Source organism: Fringilla coelebs, assembly GCF_963513975.1.
Source record: "Fringilla coelebs genome assembly, chromosome: 3".
Taxonomy (NCBI): Eukaryota; Metazoa; Chordata; class Aves; order Passeriformes; family Fringillidae; genus Fringilla; species Fringilla coelebs.
In genome coordinates, this window is record NC_140030.1 from 93986278 (window position 1) to 94008439 (window position 22162).

The window sequence follows — 22162 nt, forward strand, 5'->3', positions numbered from 1 at the left end:
GGTCATTTAAAAAAAAACCACTTTCATAAGACCACTTTGTCCCTAGCAGACTCATGGCCTCTTATTTTCCACAGTTTGTGCCTGCTCTCCCACTATCACCCTCCTCTACACCTGATTTTGTAGCACTAAATTATATGTAGGAAAATATAAATTTATTTACTCCAGCTTACTCATGTAATGTGACATTAGACATGCATGTATGAACACAAATAAATGGTTGCTCTTACTCAGTTAATGCAGCTCAATCCTTTAGTGTCCTTAATGAAATAATCAAATAAATATTTGGAAAATACCTTGAGTTATGAGAAAAAAATATTTGCCTGAACACTTTACAGTTGATGACTGTAATCTGGTACCTGTTCAAAGCATTAAGCAGTTTCACCCTCTCAGAAACTACGCAACATTCGCTAATCAAAATAGTTTTGGTTGGATTATCTCCACAGAATCACAGAACGAGTCAGATTGGAAGGGACCACAGTGGGTCACCTGGTCCAACCTCCCCCTCAAGCAGGGTCATCCTAGAGCACAGGGATTGCCCAGGCAGCTCTTGAATACCTTCAACCTCACATTAAATATCTTATGAAAAATAAGAACAAGTAAACCTTGAAATTTTATTTACCTGATTCTCTTGTTCGAGCGTGGGTCCATGCACTAGATACTGATCCTCCTTCATTTAAGGCAACCACTCTATAGAGGTATTCTTCACAGGATATCAAGGACAGAGGAGGTAAAAGATTAAAATAAAATACTGAACACAGTAATACATTAGTCAAGAATGGAGTGAAAATGATGCATTTTATTTAAGGAACCAATGCACTACCTGTAAACGGTTGTAGAGCACTCTCATAAACACTCTGCTCTTTTCCTCGGTACACAAGGATGGAGTCATTTCCCCTGCAGTTAACAGCACTGTCAGTTGATAGGCATCCGTCCAGATTGACTCTGACAGCACTGCTGGACACAGATGCCAAGTTAACGACAGCACCTCGTGTAAATTTAACATCCTTCATGCAACCACCGAAACCTAGCAAACAGTAAGGGATTAGTACCACATAGAGAGCTTCAGTCATTAAGAAACACTTCTGTTCCTTTCAATTCTATATTTTCAACATTAAAGACTGTAATGTGAATATGTTGACTTCCAACATGACATTCTGTCTCCACTTTCAAGACAGTAAGTTGGTAAATTCCTGCCGTACTGTTAGCATCCCACAAGGAAATACCTTTCCATTTTCTCTTTCATCACTTCTCACTTTGAAATTATTACCATAAAAGTGATTCTCTGACTTTTAAAATGAGCTTTCTGCTGCTTGCTACTATTTTGTTAAATACACATACTCCCTCAAACTGAAAAGAATATCTAGATTAAAATCACAATTAACTTCAGGAGATCAGATGGAGGGATATCAGTTTTGTCTAACAGGGACATAACTCATGTTCTGTTTATAAACATACTCCAGAAACATAACCCCAAACTACTTATTTATGATAGAAAATTTAAGAAGCTTCATTTCATGCTTATTTCTATATAACCATATATTTCCCTGCATGTGTGACATTCCTATTGAAATTTCAAATATTTTAAATCAGTTACTTGCAATTACAACACAACTACAAAATTCAGGATGCAGTTGTTAAAACTTCTATATTTACTAAAAATTAATAAAATTATATATAAAATCGTTCTCAAATCTGAGTAGTGGTTGGTGCTTAACACAAAACCTGAGTTAACAGTAACCAAACTGAAGACTTCAATTCATTTAAGAATTAACTCTGTGAATTAAAAATCCACCTCTCACAGATCAGGGCTTCTCTTTAGCTTTGTGAAAGCTAAAGTATTTCTATCTTATTTATATCTTATGTACTTTTATTGTCTTTATTATTGAAAGATGACAGATCAGAGTAATATTTGTCCTTAGCCACCTGAACTGAGAATCTAATGTCCATATACAGTTCATGCAAAAAGGGGTAATGAAGGTGGACATCCATTTTGAATCATCCTCTAAAACACCTTCTCCCTCCACAACACAGAGAATTTGGCCAAACTGCTCCTTAAAATGAATACATCCTAATTTAATTTCAACTCCTAGTCCACAGTGACTGGCTGTTTCTTAGTCTGTCACAGAAGAAAGAATCAGTCCCAGTCCACCCAGGCATCCTAATCATAAGATAAAATGAAGTTGTTCGATTTGCAGTGAGAAGCATTCTCTACAATCTATTTAACACATCATCTTCTTAGCTACATTTATCACTATTTGAAGATTCCTCACTGACATCAGCCAAGCAATATTGTCTGTTCTCAAGTAGCTGCAGAATAAATAAAGATAGTACAAATTTTCACAAACATTCCTGTCAGGTAGCTTCCTTTTCAGCCTCCCAGGATGGCTTGTGATGGGTCATGCAAAGGCTCACAGACTCCAGATAAAATTTCTTAAATTTGTAACTCGCAAATTTAGGCAGGAAGAGAATAATATTTATCACTTGTTTGCTGTGGGCAAAACAACATTCTTCTATTGAAAAATTAACTATCAAGCAGCCATAGATTGAGAAAACCTTTTCTAAATATTTATTAAATGGAAAGATCTCTATATTCTACCATCTTACCACTACATCATTGTAGTCCTAAACAAAAGAAAGTTTTAAGCTATAATATCTAATCTTGCTCACCTGAACCTATATTTAGGAGCACATAATATTTACCTTCAGATAGTCTAAATATCAATATCTTATTTTGTGGCATGCTGAGAAGGTTTGGTAGGAAAGAAATATTTATTGATGTGCCTTGATATGCACTTCAGACATTCACTTTATATGTAATTTTGCCCTAGATTCTTTGTTCATATATCTCTTTGCTGCAGGAGTTGTGAATGCATCCACTCACGAGGCTACACCATCTGCTACGAGGCAACACTGACAGGGTATGACTGGCCAGCTCTTTTGGGCCATAAATATTATGCACACAGAACCTGAAGGAAGATTATATTATATGTGATACCTAGAGCTGGAAGAGTACCTAAAAATATATTCTTGAACTGTTCCGTAGCCGTGAAATTAAAAGCCTCCAATACCGCTCACTTGAATGTGCACATTCAGCATGAGTTCATGCATTCAAAGCCACTTACTGGATTCCCCACTAATCACTTACTGACTGATACACATTTGTCCACAGTAGCTGAAAAATACCCCATGACTGATGAAGAGTTTCACAAGTAATGAAAAAAGACACCCAAACAGAGCCACTTTAGTCGACACTTTTTGACTAGGCTTCTTACAGTAGATCCTTTTGTGGAGGCCATTAGTATCAGAATGCAATTAATGCTTCCATCTTTTCCCTACAAATCTGATCTGTTCCAGAATAGAAGGATCACAGTGATGGCTAAATATATTATCATCTTCCTTCCTTCTGATAATGAGGAAAACATCATGACAATTGTAGCCAAAATCCAGTTTTGTTCAGGTGTTAATACTCGCTTCATTTTTTGGATAAGAATCAGTATTGCCCAAAAAAGACTAAGGAACTCTCAGCTGCTTTTCCATGGGATTGCATCCAGATTCATTACAGTGATTTAAGCTATGTTTACTGTCTCCCACTGGTTTTGTATTCCAGATCTGCAAGTAACACAAGCTGATCAAGTAAAACAGGTTTCTGTGAACTGGCATTCTCAGATGAAGCTCTGAGATCATCTGGATGGGCCTCTCACTTGACCATTTCCTACACTGCAGGTCCTCTCTCATCAGTCAGATTGCCTCAAGTATCACTAGAAGAATTTTTATAGCATCACAAAAGGATCAGGTCTAAGTAAAGACAGATGGGTAGGGATAACTGGTAGAGGCACAAGGGGTGGGTGGGAGGAAAAATTAATGTTACACATCCATGAATTTAGACCATCAGTGACAGAATGTCCACCTGGTGCGTGACACCAGTTTTCAAAAACATATGTTCTTCTTGGTGCCATCTTACCTTGTTCTAACCCCAGCTCTCTATAAAAACTCTGAATCTCAGGTGGGATTCCTCCTACGTAGACAGGTGAGTTTACTTTCAGCTGCTGAACACGGGGTTCGAGTGCCTGCTCTCTCAGCTCATTCATAGTGGCAGAAATCACAGAGCCCTCCTTGCTCACGGTGACTTCATTCCACTTTCCATCACAATAAGACAGTCCCAACCAGAGGTCCACTTGGGTAAAGACAACACCAGTTCTTAAGCATATGTTTAATATTCCACTTTTCAGCTCAATCTATACATTTTAAAACAGAAAAAAAAATATTTTGAAGGAGACATCAAATACATAACAATGACAGAAAGCTGTTTTAAAAAACATAATTAAGGGAGTTCCGAATAAGATCAAAAAAAGGAATTTTTTATCTTCAGGTTAATACTGTTTACACATAACATGCTAAATACAGAGCATCAGTTAATTCAGAATGTAGGAAAATATATTTTGATTTTTTTGACAACTGACTTTGGCACTAATGTATCTAAAAAGAAAAGACAATGAACAAGACTGTTTTGCTTTTTTTTGAGAGTAAGAAAACAGTACTTTATCTATCGATTCATTTTTCAGAGGAATGTAACAAGATAATAAGGAAATGAAATGTCAGACCTGATTAAGGTCTTTTTAATTGGCTGGTGAACTCAATTTCAAATTTTTCCAGCATACATTGATTCTTACATTCATACATTTCATCCTTATTCTTCTAAATCTTGTAAGAAAATAATTGGTTTTGTATGTCCTTTTTGAGATTAATGTGCCAATTCTCTAATAGAAATACATTTTACTTAAATTTTTCACTGCAGAAGTTTCCAAACGCTTTACTGCAAGGCTCTTTATTCTAACTGACTCAAACACAAGTAGGCTGAGATTGCAAATTGGCACGTACAGAACACTTAACACTTTGGGGATGAACTAGAGGTTGAAAAATATGAATATTTCACAAAAAGACATTTCTGCTTCTATGCAGAAACCTTATTAAGTGAAAGAAAAACTGCAGATTTAATATAATTTCTTATCACTATTATTGACAAACTGACATATTTAGTTTACTGATAATATTAATATTACAGTGTTTGTAATTGGATCATATTTCCTTAACGGGAAATACAGGAACTGATGAAAGAACTCTGTGCTTGAATGCCACGGGGAATGTGGGTCCTATTCCCCATTGCACACTGACTTCTAGCACCTGAGACAGAGGGATTTTCTTTATTTGTTTCTTTGGGACCACAACTTTTCCTATTTCCCTAAGTTCAGACCCATTTACAGCTAAGGATTCCACAATACAGGTGAAGGACTGATCATGGCACCAGTGCTGATGAGAACAGCTGGAAAAGGCAGCCCATTGGACAAGTCTCTGCTTTTCTTCAATGGTGAGAAATAATATGGAGTACACTGTGCTCGTGTGAAGAAAGCATTCCAGAGGCATTAGCACAGCAGCATGCCAGCAAACCTGCCAGACCTGGGAGCCAGAGAGAGGGCATGGTGTTTGACCCAGGGTCACTACTCAGCACAACCCTTCTCCAATTTACTCATCTTGGCATAGTTTTAAAGCAGGCAGTGAACGATGCTTGTGCTTTTTATGTTGACCTGGACTGACATTTTAAATGCCTGAGTGCAGCTAAAGATCGGGGACCACTGCTCAGTTTCAACTCTTCCGCATGGTGAAAATAAAAAAAAAAAAAGCTAAGTCCTGCACAGATCTGAGCACAGGTACTGAGCACAGGTTTATAAAAGCAACAGATAAATAGTTTGCTTTACACAGAATTCTGGGACCACTTTCAAGAAAAGTTATTTTTAATCATTATGATTTTTAAGCAGTCCTTGGAAAATATATGATTACTTGAAACCAAAAATGCATGAAGATCATATTATTCTGCCAGGTACCTCAGTAGCCACCTCTCAACAGACCCAGATCTTTTATCACAGCTCTAAACCTAAGCAGGCTTCACTTTAATTCTTAAAAGCATGCTTGCTTTTCAGAATTTGGGTTACAGAATTTAATTAGTGCTTTTCTCTATGCACAAAATTCTCATTTCATCGACCTAAGCATGTAAGGTTGGAACTAGGAAAGTCAAAGCTTAGCCTGAATCTGGAAGATAACAGCAGCAAGAAAGATTATTCCACAGTCCCACTAGCACATTGTGGTAGCTATCTGAGACTGATATAGGGAGCAACACTGATTAATAATGTTATTAATGACCTGGGCAGTAGGATGAGGTATACGCCCAGTGAGTCTGCAGTTGGTAGCAAAGGGAGCTGCGATTGGTATCCTAGACAGATAAGTACTGAAGAAGTACTGAAGAACAGTACTGAGTGAGACGGATCACAAACTGAACACTGGCCACCAATGCACCCTCAAAATTGTAAGGACAAACTAGCACTGGGCTAGGTTAGAAAAAAGGTGGGCAGGAGTTCCAAGGAGATGATTCTTCCCCTCCAGTGATCATGTGAAAGACCACATCTGGACCACAGTATCGAGTTGTGGACACTTTGGTAAATGAAAGACATTGCAGCACACCAGGGTGAATCCAGTGGAGGGATACCAAGCTGGTCAGTGGTTGGAATACCTTGCATAAGAGCTGAAGCTGAAAGGACAAGGTTAGTCCAGTCTAAGAGCAAGTGAGAAGAGAACTTAAGTGTTCCTCTGCCTTATGAAAAGATACAGCGAAGACAAGCCCAAGACTTTTCTCAGAGGCTCACTGTGAAAGGATGAGAGGCAAAAGACAAGTTGTACCAAGAAACAATAAGAGATCAGGGCAGGCTTCTTTGGGTGTTTTCACTTTTTTTCCTATAATGAGGATGGTCAAAGATTGTAGAATTTGGAAAACTGTGGACTGTTCACCTATAGAGAGATGCACACTACTCAAACAGAAAATGCCTGGAGGAACCTTATCAAACATAAATTGGTCCTGCTTTTAGCAGAGATTTGGAATAAATTACTCCAAAAGGTCCTTTCGACTTAAATGATTTTGTGGTTCTGTATTGCACTTCTCTGCAGGAGCCAGTCCCTGCCTCACTCAATCTGCTTATAAACATGATTTTGAAGATGAAAGGAATATCCAGACATAGCTCTGAGAAACAAAACAGGTACGATAGGGGCTGCATTAGAGGCTGAATGACACTTTGCTAAACCTGCCATACAGAACAGTCTCAACCAATGTAGAACAAGAAGAGTGATCGTGGCTTTAGCTCCTTTGAATTGCAAAGTCTTCCTGAGATTCAGAAATATCAGCAGAGACAAGCAATGGACTTCAAAAAACTTGTCAAGGACAGGCAGTCTTTGAGCCCTTTGAAAGAAAAAGTACATGGCACTTCTGCTGATATGCAGCCACTCACTCCAGTTCAAAATCTAGCACAGTTCAGACTTGCTAGCCAGAGAGTAGAGGCCTAAACACAGACTCCTCAATAGCCTCCTCAGTCAGTCACTCTAATGGAAAGGAAATGAGAATGTTTTCCTGACATCTAACAGAGAGAAATTACTGCTAACCAACAGGAATATCACCCTCACTCTCATGTGAGTACCAGCCACTTCTTTACTAGATTTTCCAATTTGAGTTCTCAAAATTTCACATTCCTCCTTAGCTCCATCACAGGTAACACTTTCATCTTGCACACTTGCTATTTTACTTCAAGCAGCTATTGAAAAGTGCAACTCTTTGGAAAAAGCTCTTGCAAGACTTTTTTCTCCATTGCAGCTTTGCAGAACCAAATCATCAGCTACAATGTCCCAGGAGCCAGTAACTGGTATTGCATAGAAATCTGCTAGTACTTTTGTTGCTGGTGAAGTGGTCAGCATCAAAAATCATTCATGCAAACTTTATCAGCAGTAGCAAATTTTTTTTGTCAAATAAACTCATGAGGAATCACACGCCAGAGTGAGAGCTAGTGATTCATACTAGTATAGCTGGTCACAGTTTGCTTGTAATTATTATGCCTGGATCCAAAGATAATCAGATTGACCTCACTGGCTTGAGTTAATTCTCAGGGCATAGAAGTCATGGAAGAAGTGACCTTTATGCACAGCACCTTTCCAAGACATCATTTTGTTCTTGGGCAGAAGAGGAGAAAGACTCTTTGGCTGTTTGGTAGCAGTCCAGCTGTGTGTGTAGCTGCAGTCATTCCCAAACTATAAAGCTAATAAGAGAGCTGTAACCTATGCAAAGGGAAGGGTCAGGGAATACCTGGCACTCAGGCTAAGTGGTATAGCTCATAATCTGTTTTGCTGTGCAAGTGTCTCCTGACCAAAGCTCCTAACAAAGACATCGTAGCTCATGCGCAACAAGCTACACCCCTCATTTTCACTTTCTATTAACCTCCTCTTGTGAGATCAAGTGTACAGAGAAGCATTCTGTCATCATTATCTATGAGCAAAACACAAAGCTGAGAGACTTGGAAAAGCATGCACATACTCATCCTCTCTAAAATTCCTCATCTTAAAACTATGGAGATGTTGAGGTCATGATTGAAGTTAGATAAAAGAAATTTACCTGACTTAGGACAAATGCTAAGAAAATTATCCAATTTTCAGAGCTAAAAATACTGTAAATATAAAACTGCAAAAAATCTGGAAGTTTGAAAAGAAAATGATTTTGTCTAACTGCTTTGTGCCTTTGACTCCACTTTTGATTTAGTAAGTCAAGTCCCCTTTTTCCTTTATAGTCAGAATCTATTTTCTCATATTTCACACAGCAAGAGAGAGGGAACAAGACTCATCTACCAGAACCTCCAGAAGAACCCTGTGAACACTCTTCACATAAGTAGTGCCCCTGTGCTCTGAATTACACACATACAACCCCTTTTCAGGGTGGGACAGTAGCATACATGTAACATCTTATGCTATTAGCTCATGATCTTGGTCATTACTTGAGGGCAAAATTAAAGTAATAACTGTAATTAGCAAGAGTTGTTATAGGTAGTCATGATAATTTTTAAACTAAGACTGCTTTAAAAAGAAGAATCAATAAGTTCCAGCAGAATTCAAAACCCAGGAAAAAATTATCTGCTGGCAAAGCCAGTAGTATAAAAAGTAAATATGGAGTAAGTTATAATTGACCTGAAAAGGAGGAAAATATATTTATATGGTTTAGGTCAGAAGTTTAAAAGAGAAGGCCCATTAGACATAATGCCATACAATAAAACAGGTTGTGACATGACAGCCATTAGCAAAACAGCTGCATAATAAGAAATAAATAAATAAATTCAATTCAATGAAAGAGCAGAAAGGGTCATAAAGAATAACAATGCTCTCAAAAATCTCTAAAAATAAATTACTGCTTCCTGGAACAACTGAAAAAATGTATTTTTTTCCATGTCATCCTCTGTAATACCTACTAGTTGGTGCAAGTATATTTGACCCACTAAGCAGTGGTGACCACAGCCTAATTATACTCAAAATCCTTGGGAAAGAAAAGTGTGGAAATCCAGAGTCATATAGCTAAAAAAAAGAATTTGAAAAACTGAACCAAACACATTAAAACTTAAAGAACATATTGTAAATTATAGAAGCACAAATAATTCTGAGCATAAACAGTTTTATTTAACAGACACCAAAAAAGAAGGTTCATAGGCACTACCTCACAAATTTGCCTGACACAGGATTTGTGAAACTTCCTCTACAGTGTCGGGAAAATGGTGACAAAGATGAGATGGAATTAAGCTGGAACTAACTAATTTCTGCCTGTCTCAAATCAAAGGAAACAAAAAAAATACAGATTATTAAAAAAAACATATACCTTAAAGAGAAAGTTTTAGGAGGAGACCAGACAATTTCCATCACAGCCTTTTTGATTTCTAATTTAATTGATTTTGTTTTAGTATGAGAACTGGGAAAATACGTAAACTTTATGCTTTCCTAGAAATTAAGTGAAAGCTTTTAATAGATGTATTTTATTTTCTTTTCTGATCACTTCTAATCCAGTTAAGGGAACAATTCTGCTTTTCATACATTGATATCTTTCTTATTTAAGACATAAATAACAACAGTAACTTAACACTTAGCATCTGTTAAAGAATTTTGGCTTCATTATAGTATGCTGTGCAAAGCATTTCAAAACTAGTAAGACATGGTTTGGAATTTCTTTCAGTGCTAGTTTTGCTTTTGTGGAGAAAACTTACAGGTCATGTCTGAATAAAGTTAAGTGTATTTTGGAACTTACTGCAAGATAATCTGGGCCATCTTTATTGTAAACAAACAAAAGCAACCCATTTAGTTGATCGGTTCTGAATTTGAATGAGATCTCAAATTCCAGTCCACCATTGAAAACACCTGAATGCAGCTCCAGGAACCCTTGAAAGAAGGTGAATGCATACATAAGTTAATTAATTAAGTAAATTGGTTCAAGAAATCAAAAGTAAAAATCTAGGTGCTACTTTATACTTTGACATGAAGAACTCAGGCTTCAAAATTATAGCGCACAACTTCATCACTCGGCTTTGAGGACAAATATCAATAATGTACTGCAAGAAACCAAATCAGTAAAATACCCTAATTTTTTTTACCATTTTTTTTGTTGTTGTTGTTGTTGATAGGCATCTTTTATGTCCCTACAAAAGTTAAAATTCATCTTTCAGACACACATCCAATCTGCATATAGTTACAGCAGCACTATCTGCAATTCCTCTTCCATGCGGCAACCTTCTGTCAGCCAAGAGACACAATTTTAAAACAACAGAAATAATCCCATATAGCTAAAGCTGCCTTGAAAAGCAGATCACTGCAACACTTTTGACACAACCACCTCCTCGATTATCTCAATAACATATTTGGATAAAGCAATAGCACAGCAAACTACCTCTGCCAAGAAAATGTGCTCCTTTTGAGAGTCCAATGGGGCATCCTTCCCAAACATGGCAGACATTGTTTTGTTCTTCAGCGTCCTGCCAGTTCAAAGATTCCCAGTTCTCATAAGGAGTATGCACTTTTTTCAAAAATATGTCACTGAGACAGCCCACAAATCCTTTCTGGACTATCCTCTTCATCCCTGCAAAAAAGAAATTATTTTTTTAAGTCAAACACCTGCAGCTAAACATAGGAATTCATTTATATCTTTTCTACACGCTGTCCCTATCATATACGTCCATGTGTGCATAGAAAACCACCCACCAATCAGGTCATAGAGCTGGCCTCCAAGCTAAATCCAGATTTCTGAAGGGGTCTAATCACTAAAGACAGCACCTACTGCTATGTAGCTGAAAAATATTAAACTTTTTGAGATTTTTGTATACATGTACGTTCAAATCAACAGCATAAATCTACTCTATGAAGATCCAAAAAAGCAAATAAAGCTTTCTTTGAACAAAAAAATAATTCTGAAGAAAGGCACGCATGTGCTGAGTAGGAAGCAATTGGTGAGGCAGAGAAATACAGGTTTAGAAGCTTCATCGGGAAGTTTTTCCTTCCTTTTTTGTATAAAACAAAAAACCAAAATCAACTACACATAGCTGCTATCCCTTCTTTATTACTGGGGGCAAAAATTCAAATCCATTTTTATAGATGCCCTTCTCTTAAATGGTATTTATATTCAGTCTCATTTTGAATATATAGCTGGGGTTTTTGAGAGAGGCGTCCAGGATTACTTTGTGAATCAATGCTTTCAAAGAACAGATGCATGCATTTCTGGTTTTAGCGCAGTGAAATAAAGAAAGAAAGAGGAAGCTGAACTCTAGCATCAACTAGATTTCACACCAGAGGCAGAAACACAAACTTAATAAACAATTTGGCTTTCAGATTAATATGAAAAAAAACCAAAATTCTGGATATGAATTCACTGAAAACAGCTGATTGTATACTTACATAGACAGTCATCTCTGTCATCTGATGGCAGTTTACACATTTGGCATATATACTAACTTTATGTATGAAAACTTATGCTTATTGATTCTTTGAGAAGCCAGATATGATCCAGCTCCTCATAAGTTCTATATCTGTAAAATACAGGTATATTTACACACCTCTGAAGGATACAAACACACCAAAAAGGCCAGCATGCTGTATCCCTGCATCAAACTGGGATGCATAACCATGTGCTTAAGCTAATACAAACAATTACAAAGGTATTTTGGAATGAATTTGTGTAACTGTATGTAAAAAACGCCCATAAGTTTCACACTCATACCAGTTCCGTGTACAAAATCCATTAAAATGTACACAGACCTCATAAGCTGCGTTAATGCTGATGAAATCAACTATATAGAGATTTCAGTCGATCCCAAAAGATAAAATTTTAGAAACTGTACAGACTTATTTATCATACTTACCTTCATCCTTTCTTACAATAGTATAACCCTGTGGAAGTCCTCCAACAAAAACACCCGTGTTCTCTCCAATAATGGTACTGCCACTAGTTGCTAAAGAAGAACCTGAACAAAATAATTTATTATTCACATATTTGATGCTTTCAACAGATTTTCAACTCAATTACAAAATACTGGTATTTTATAAAGAGGCTAATGTGACACAGCAGTCTAAGAGTTTCATAATACATATCCAGGAAATATTTACAGCTCTATTTAACAACAGGAGATCGACACAATTATAAATTCACAAGCACAAAAAGACTTCATTTTCAATTATCAAAGACTCACAGTGGAGAGATCCCTCAGATGAACAGACAAACCAGTAATGACAAAACAGTCAGAAAATTCAGTGAATTTTTTTCTGTACGAGTGGAACACAGGTAGTGGAAAAGGAAGTGAGCAATATCCTTACTAATATCAAAGTTATTTAAATGAATTGATTACCTGTGAACTGCCCATCCACTGTGATGTTTCCCAGAGCTTGAATTCTTGTAGCAATTAGTTGGTGCCAACTGTTATCATTATACACTTTTCCACCATCATTAGTAGGAGTGACCGCTACGGCGGATCCCTTTTTATTAACAGAAGAATCTGATTTAGAATATTTTGAATGTAATATTTAGAATAATATCTTACTCTTTTACAGCAATTTATAGCATACTACATCTAAAAATAAAGACAGCAGTCCTATGTTTAACTTCCTTTGGACTGGTGAATGATGTTTAGGACTTATTTAACCTTCTAAATTTAAACACTAAATTTAACCTTCTCAAATAATAAATGAAGGATGAAGCATCCAGTTCAGTGTCTATTAAAAATAGACAATCCTGTGTAATTCCCCGGATAAAGACAAGGATGAGGCACAAATTATTGAGGGTCATGTCACTCAGATTTTATATTTTTTATTCCTTTCTTTTTTTATTATGTCTCTATTTAACTACTTCAAGGATTGCTGTGGCTGTGAAGTTTGATGGCCATGGTTCAGTGTGCCATCCATGGAGAGCAGCTGCATATCAGGATTGTTAATTGCAGCACCTGTCCACATGAAGGGATCCAAAAGAGGGGTGCATGTGTAGCACAGTAGATGCATTTTCTCTCCATGTTAACCTGGTATCAGAAGGACTAAAATGTCTAGATGAGAAAGTACTGTACATTTATGGGGGTAAAAGATCATACCAAGAAATTCAGCAAAACAGAACAAAGCAAAAACATCCTCAAAACAAAACCAAACCTAAAACAATAACAAAAAACCTAAATAAACAAACAAAATTGAATAAGAAAAACCCCAAAAGGTCGTCATTGAGGTTGCTTTTATGGTACAAGGGATGATTGTAAAAATGTATTTAAATTTAATGAGAATTTTTACCTGCTTTTAATAAAACAAATAAAAATATGACATGAAGAGGTGAATTTAAGGACATCTATTACATATACAGAGAAATCTTTTCTGAATTGCTGAGTAAGAGGAGTGTAATGGATGCAGTTACCAAACTAAATCTCAAGAATGCAAAGAACCAAACAAAATATCACATAAATTAATATAATGATGTAATAAAAATAAAATTTATAGATTTCAATAATTTTCTTTATATTTATATCCAAATAATCACCTAACTTCTTAATTCCTAGAAGATTGCCTCAGGACTTTATATCATTTTTAAACTATCTGGGAACTCAACGTTATTCTGCTGAATTCACAAAAGAGAATTGTCTTGTAGAGCAGGCAACTACTGATAGAAAAATGTTTCTTTATATAGATACTATGCTATAATCTCAACCACTGCAGTTACTTTATGGCTTCAGAAAACAACTTCCAAAAAGTACCTAAATGAAAAATTCGATTCTTTATAATTTGGGGGCCCAGCTTATAACTTTGCAGCAGCAAGCCAGACAGTTCAACAATTTTTTTTCCAGATCTTCTAATATTATTTTTGGTCCAAGGATCTTAGAATTACACACATGGAGAAAAGCTGTTGATAGAAACAACCACCTATTTTGATTAATGCTAAAACCCTCTTACTAAAATTTAGTATTCTGTCTTTAGTGATGTTCATCCATTAGGAATTGCATTTTGGCACACAGACTTATGAACCCAGTACACATTTAACATTTAGCATCGGGTACTGTCACTGTGTATCCTATGCATCAAAATACATATGTGATGCGCACATATGTACACAGTTAAAGAAAAAATTATTTTCTGTGAATATTTACAGCACATTTCCAGCTCCATTCAGCCAACATCTTGGTACTGAGGAGTTTTGGAGAGCAGTCCCTCTGCCCCATAATAAGAATACAAAGCTATATATCCTTACATACTAATGGCACTTTCTCATATACTATTTTTTATTGTCCTCGCTCCTATTTCAACATTTTAATATTTTACAAACACACACATTTCATTATCGTAGTTTAATAATTAAAACTAGAACTGGTGTCATGCCCAATTAATGTGCCCTGGTAGCATGCCCATTAGTTTTTCCATTAGTGAATTCAACAATACTAATGGGATTACTAGCATGGGATGCTAATTGGGCGTGACATAAGAAACTGGCTTACTTCTTAGCATACCCTTGCTAATGATGAAATTAATGAGCATTTTATTAAATGCTGTCTCATCAAAGTGTACTTAGTTAGCGTTAAAATTGTTACAAACGATGCTGCATTCTAAAGATCAGGTGCCTGAATAAGTGGTTCTTCATATTATGTTTGGCAACAGTCTAGAGCATTAACAGTTTTATACATCAGACACCACATTTATTTGTAACCAATTCAATCTGGGACCACACAAGCATACGTGCTAACCTCTGCTTAATTTTGGAGGGAAGGAAGGTAGAAGACAAAAAAAAGTGTTCAGGATTCAGCATGTGCTGCACTGGAGAGGCCTTTTTACACTTTTTCCAGAACTACTGGAGTCACTCTGGGATCATATTCAAACAGCCTGCTGCAAAATGGCTTGTCATGGATTTTGGAAATCACATATTTTGAAATCTGGATTATTTTGCTATGCCATAAAATAAGTCAATATTTGGCTGCTGTCAATAATAACTGAGTAAATACAAATGATTCTGTCATACTGATATTTACACTGAAAATACAGAAAAACATCACAAATATGAATCTTCAGAGATACTGTCTCAGGTGCCAAAATCTGAATGCAACAACACTCTTCCCAGTCAAGTTCTTTCAATGCCTAAACTCCTACTACTAAGAAGGTGAACAAGTAGTGAAGTTTTGCCAGTGCCAAGAAGGAAGGTCTAGTTTGTCACTATAGGACACGAAAGAACACAAGCGCAGACCGCTGTTCTCAAGGTGAAGAGAAAAAGGGGATTTTATTTTCTGACTCCAACATTTATAGTTTTCCAAAAGTGACAGTAGATTGGAGGGTGACAGTGCCACTTCTCCAATGACACTGGACAAACCAACAGTCCATCAAATTTCTCCTCCTCCATAAAAGAATGCAAAACAATGAGTTATTTACAGAAAGTGTGTGAGAAAGTTTTCTACAAAAATGTCAACATCAGAAGGCCTAGAAAATCTTAAAAAATCAGGGCGACACTAGTTGGGACACATAGCCAGGTATTGTCCATCTTCCTTCCCTTTGTTTTGTGGAATAAAAATCTCACCCTCAGATTCTGCCTAATGCTTTGGCCTCTCCATGACAAGAACAACAAACAACGCAACACACATAAGGAAAGTATCTGGTGTTCCTTTTTGCTGTAAAATTTAGTAAATGAATCATGTTCTAAAATGGAAGAGATGGATACAATTCCCTCCACCCTGTGAGAAGAATCTCAGTCTATCTTCAGGCTGTCCTAATCACTTAGGAAAAAAGGTGCTCCATGTTGGGCTTATATTTCCAGTGTAACTGATTTCACTTGGTATAAGATATTCAGTGCTTCCCTGGGAAAAAAAGAAATTACCTATAGCCACGGAAAGCTAACCATAAATTTAGCAGGAGTTGATTGTCTAATTTAGGTGTAGATGTATTGACATCATGATAAGAAAAAAATCCACAGACAGCTGAAGCTTTACAGACACTCTGAGTTTGGAGGAAGCTCTATGGAAAAATGTGATTGTTCCAAAAAGAATAAGGAAGACATCTGTTTGCAAAAAAACCTCATGCTTCCTGGACCATAGGTAGAAATCCAGAAAGAATGGCAGTAAAACAATTAGGAAGGAAAAAAGAGCAGTTGCGCAGCACAAAAGGGAGACAAAAAGGAACAGCCAGATGAATGGTGGTGTACATGGAGCTCAGAGAAGTATGAATGGACACGAAGAAAAGGATTTGAAATTAACACTTAGCGAAGGAAGAAGCGAGGCTGCTGAAGGCTCCCCACCAGGAGGACTTGGCAGGACCATCCCCAGAGCAGACACAACAAAGAGAGAATGCGCGGCTGATCACGAGCAAAGATACGGCCCAGCATCCCGAAAGGGACTGAGGGTACAAATAATTAACCTGCCACAGGTCACAGCTGGAAGGGAGCACAGAATATTACACCACACTGCAGCAGATAAAAAGCTGCAGAGACACAATTGTCATCAAAAAGAATGTTGGCAATTTCCCAGAGAAAAGCATAAAGGAAGGGCCATAAATGTTTACTGTATATGTCATGACTACAATTAAAGACAACAATGCCTATAACCTGGCTAAGACACCACATGATGTCAATAAGAAGTAATTAAAGCATTTGCACACTAATGCAGACTGTGATGCACAAATGAAAGATGAAGAAATGCTGCTACAGTACAGGAAATCTGACACTGTAGAATAGGAATAGCAAATCATGGCAAAAGAAAAAAAGAAACAAACTATGACAAAAACAAAGAAAAAAAATAATGACAGTGAGGTAGCACAGCATATTAGGGATACAGAAGACTGACATTTTTTTGATAACTGAATTTTCAGAGGTAAAAGAAAAGGTTTCTACATAAAACACTTTGATGTAGGCCACTGTACCCTACTTTTTAATCTGAGAATGTACAGGAATCTCTTCCACATTATTAATGAGAAATTAGAAAGTATTAACTTTCAAGATAGTAAATCAACTATTAAGAGCTACACTGCTCCTGGATGCCTTGAATGACAGCTTTTTTTTTTTTTTCTCTAAACAGCAATTGAAGCACTGAAGCAGCACCATAGGCTATTTCATAAGAGGAAACTGTTGAAGTGATGAGCCTAAAAATCAGCATGGAAGAGTTGCCCGATTCAAATGAAACAAAAAGATAAAGAAAGATACATTCATAAAGAAGTATGAAATTCTGTTAAAATTCAAGACAGTAACTGTTGAAAATATTACATTAACTGAGAGGTTCTAAGGACTTAATATGAGACCTGCTGGGGTTTTTTACAGTTAAGAGACAGGTGAAAAAGGAGGGGAAAAAATTAAAACCCCAAAGCAGCCACTCTTCCATCTCTAGCCCCCTTCCCATTCCCCCAATACTGTGGATCCAAACAAATAAAATATCTTCTGGGAATGATCTAAACAAGCTGACATAAAGCTACTTTAAAAGAAACGAATCTGAAAGAAAGACTAGAAATACTACTTGAAGCATTAAAATGCCAGTTGAAAGACAGCCACTCCAATTAACCATTAAACAACAATTAAAAAATCTAAATAAACCTCAGAAGATCTTGCAAAAGAAATAAAACTTTTCTTTCAGTTAAAAGAAGGTATAGGTGTAAGAGAGCAAAAGCAGTAGTAGTCCCTACTAAAATACTTTTGAGGACAATATTAACAACATTAAACTGGGCCTCAAAATCTGAAGCACACAATAAGATAAAGCCTGTGTGTAAATGCTGTCGAATTAATAGAAATGTGTATCTTGGGCGAAGAAGCAGATTTAACATTTTCTAGCATTGGGATCACATACAAGCCTGCCTCTGTGCAGCACCTTGCATCTTCTATAGGTGCTCCAAAGCTTAAGAGGATTTTTACTCCTGCACAACACCTCCAAGTGGTCACAGAGTGACTGTGGCAGAGCTCAGGAGGCAAAGGTTAACAGTGAGTGAGAAAATCTGATAATTATTTACAGTTTCTTGCATCTTTATTAATATAAGTGAGACCATAATGTTTTTTAATTCCATAAGGAGATCCAGTTTTGGGGTGCCCAGAAAACACAAAATACCCAAACAGAAATGCAAGGCATTGTGGCCTTATTTTTTATTTTGCTGCTACTTCCCTCATTATTTATATTTTTGCATAATGGTGACATGCTGATCTCTATAGGGGAACAGTCTCAAGATGGGAGGCTTAAAAATAATTGACTACCATTATATAAACTTACTAACTAATTCAAAACTTAGTTCTGCACAACTTTGAAATCTTGTTAGTTTAAGCTGTAGTGGTGTTTAGTTGCACTGACAAAAAACCCCATTCATAAAAAGGCAAAAAAAAGTCTTATATTGTGGCATTCACAACAAAAAACCCCAAAGATTTAGTATTTCAGTTCTTCTCTCCTCAAAATCTCTAGTTACCTATGGGTTCTGAGAATCAAGTAAGCTTGTATCAATTAAATTTTAAAACAAACAAACAAAAACCAGCCCAAAAACCAAACCAAACAAAAACTCCCCAAGGATAAGCATGTAAAAAGTACAAGAGTAAATGATATAAGCTATTTTTATAGGATTCTGTCTTTTGTTGTACCTGTGGATCAAAAAGAAAGTAAGGACGCCCACTCCTCAGCTGCAGTGCAATGTACTCCTCCTGATTGCCAGGTGATGCAGAGAAAAAAATCAACCCATCAGGCTCCTGGGTTCTAAACTTCACTTTAATACCTGGTTAGAAAAAAAGCAAGTAGTTGGTTAATGCCAAAAATGGTTCTGTAAGTTAGAACAAAATTTAAGAATAAAATATCATTTTAAAAACAGCAGCAACATCGCAAAGCAAAATCATGGAAGTTCTGCTCACCTAAAACCCCTGCTAGACAATGCAGAAGAAATTTTACTAATCTAGACTGAGGCAGCCCTTGAGAGAAATTTCTGTGAGCCCTTATTCATCTCTAAAAAAAGACATGCAATTGTGACTAATGCTGTTTAGTAACTTCTTTCTTATGAAAATATAATTCAGATATTAGCACAGTGTTCTCATAGTTGATGTTTTACATGTGGATTTTCATTTGTCACTTAACATTTCCATAGGTAAAGCAGAAATGAGGTTTCTGCATGCAAGGATTTGAATGAAGAATAGTAGGGTTTTGGTTCCAAAATATATATGTATGTGTTCATATGTAACTTTTTATATATATTCTTTTATAAACATCATATCTAAGTGCACAAAGAACACAAGGAAAAGAAGTAGTTTTCCAACAAAAACTGGAAATATCCAAAGGAGTAATGGATGAACTTAGCTTCATTAAGAACTTTCCAGATCATTATCAATAGTCCTCCATTTAGTTTCTGATAAATTCCCTGGTGTGTGGTAGAGCCATGCCTTTCCTGCACCTTTTTTTTCACAAGGGAACTGAAAAGGCAGTAATAGCAACACCCACCTATTCTATACACTTCCATGACATTTCTATATAAGATGCTTTTACAGAACAAGGTAAGTAACTGGGTTTTACCCAACTCCACCAAACTATCCAGTATTTTCCCTATTTTATGTCAAGCAGAAAACAATAAATTACTAAAGTTTCTATTGCAGACAGCACCTATATTAAAAAAATAAAACTCATAATTCTGACACACATTCATACTAGATTATGCTTGTTAATAACCTGTACCTGAAGGAATATCCTTTGGCCTCTCTACCTAATTGCATACAATGTTTTCATGTAAATTACATGATGCAGTCACAGACACAAAACAATGAAAATCAGTCCTCCTATTAAAACAGGACAGCTATTAAAACAGCCAAAAGCAGCTGCACACAAGTAGCCCTCTGCACGTAAAAAAACTCAGCCAACAGTGTCCCTAGTTAAAGAAAAGCATAGCTTTGCCTGGCTCAGAAATGAGCACTTGCAATACTGTGAGCTTCCAGGTACTTCCAGCTGCAGTATCTGCTGGAGAGGCTGAGACTGATGGCCTCTAATCCCATCAATGGGGAGCACAGTTAATTTAACAAGCTGCCAGTATTTTTATGAAGCTGCCAAAAGACATTTCTGAAGACCAGAAGATCCCTCCTCACACCTGATGCAGAAGGACAAACACAAACAAAATAATTTAGTTTATGCAAAAACACCATACATTCTTGTATAACATTTCTTATATTGTAGATATGCATTCTTGTATAATATTGTGTTAGAAAATATAAATTAAATGGTTCATAGCAGCAAAATTGCAGTAATTACAGAAGTTTTCAACTGTTATGCAGAAGCCTTCTTTTTCTTTGGAAATTGAAGATTCCTGCTTGTAGAGAGGCTACAGCTTTACAGAAATTATTGATGAGTCAGGAGCCATTATTTTCTTCTAAATTAATCTACCACCTATTAAAGAACTGAGAAAAGAACTTCATCCCTTTAAGTTCAAGGGTCCTTGGAATTTTTCATGAGATAAGGAAGTTCAATGTTAATAATTTCTCATGTTTCTAGAAGTGACTACAAGAGAGAAACCAAATATTAAGAAAACTTCTGCCCCACAGACAATATTTTCACTGCATGATAAAAAACTTGTGAAACTATTATGTTTCACAAGAACACAGTAATTAATGCTAGAACTCAAGGTCAACACAAAGCATACCCAGAGGCCCATTCAGACTTGTAGCAACTACATGCGTGCCATTTTTCTCATTTTTCTCTCTCAGTGGCACAGAACGTTGGAAATGGATTTACCTCATTTGGACAGAAGAAATCTTTTCTTCCAATATCTGAGAAGTTTCTCAGAACTTTAAAACCACATTGTATTACCAAAAAAATTTTCGTTTTTTTTTTTCACACCTAGGGAGAGGGTGAGACATTTTTCAAGTTTCTTGAAGACTCGTGTCTTTTATTTCAAAATGCATGTCTAAAAACTTAATTTCAGTGTTAAATATAACATATAAATAGAAACATAAATAAAGTGGTGGCATTACAATTACTTCTGTAATTTGTCATATACAGAAACTGCATCTCAGCCACACTATTCATGCTACTAAATCTTGGATGGAAAACATGACCATCTGTGGGGCATAGTAGGAAGGTACTTTTAACCAACTGAATCTTGAACTGCAACTCAAGCATTCACCTAACATGCCTGCTTGTGTGACACACATGATTGTTCCACAAGAACCTGCTATCATTTCTGGGATAAAAACCAACAGGAAATTCTACTACAAATTAAACATTAATGTATGTCATTCAAATAAATTCCGTAATTCCATTTCAAATTATAGTTGCAATTGGAGAAGCTGTCAGAACTCCTTTAATTATAAATAAAGAAACTTATTTAATTTCTGTAATTGAATTTCTTTAATTATAATGGCATTACACAAAAAATAATACAAACATTGTATATAGTGAACATAAAAGATGAAAAGAAGACTACAGAGTAATAAAAAGGACAAGTAAAATAAATTAGTAATTATTAGCATTAGGGTTTTCAAATATCCCAAATTGTATTAGGGCAGACTAACCTTCTGTCAGAATCTACATACTTTCAATTTATGCAGCAGCAGATTGGGACTGGATTTCTGTCCCAGTTTCAAAGATGGCACACCCAGGTTAGAATGGGAATGAGACTGTGAAACATGACCAATGCAGGCATTTTCAAAGGCATCCAAATGAGATGCAACATCAGCACATTACCCTGTGAGGGACACAGCTTTGAGAGTCCCTTTCAGAAAGAGACTGACATTACCAGCAAAATTATATCATATTACTCTAATTTTTGATATGCCAGAACACAGGTTTTTGTCCAATAAAGAAAATGCATCTGGTGGGATTTTTCTTCTCTGTTT

General features: G+C 36.3%; 1 protein-coding gene across 1 annotated transcript in view; it reads right to left on the minus strand.

The window, feature by feature from the left end:
* USH2A (usherin) overlaps window positions 1-22162 on the minus strand; it is a gene marked incomplete at its 3' end in the record, with an annotated part of 372555 nt that overhangs the window by 225821 nt on the left and 124572 nt on the right. Inside the window, exons 21-28 of the mRNA XM_084203202.1 lie at window positions 18938-19068; window positions 12735-12861; window positions 12252-12353; window positions 10787-10975; window positions 10151-10281; window positions 3962-4235; window positions 821-1024; window positions 620-700 (exon numbers count right to left, since the gene is read on the minus strand). Of these exons, the coding sequence (XP_084059328.1) occupies window positions 620-700; window positions 821-1024; window positions 3962-4235; window positions 10151-10281; window positions 10787-10975; window positions 12252-12353; window positions 12735-12861; window positions 18938-19068 (1239 nt within the window). The remainder of the gene's footprint in view (window positions 1-619; window positions 701-820; window positions 1025-3961; window positions 4236-10150; window positions 10282-10786; window positions 10976-12251; window positions 12354-12734; window positions 12862-18937; window positions 19069-22162) is intronic.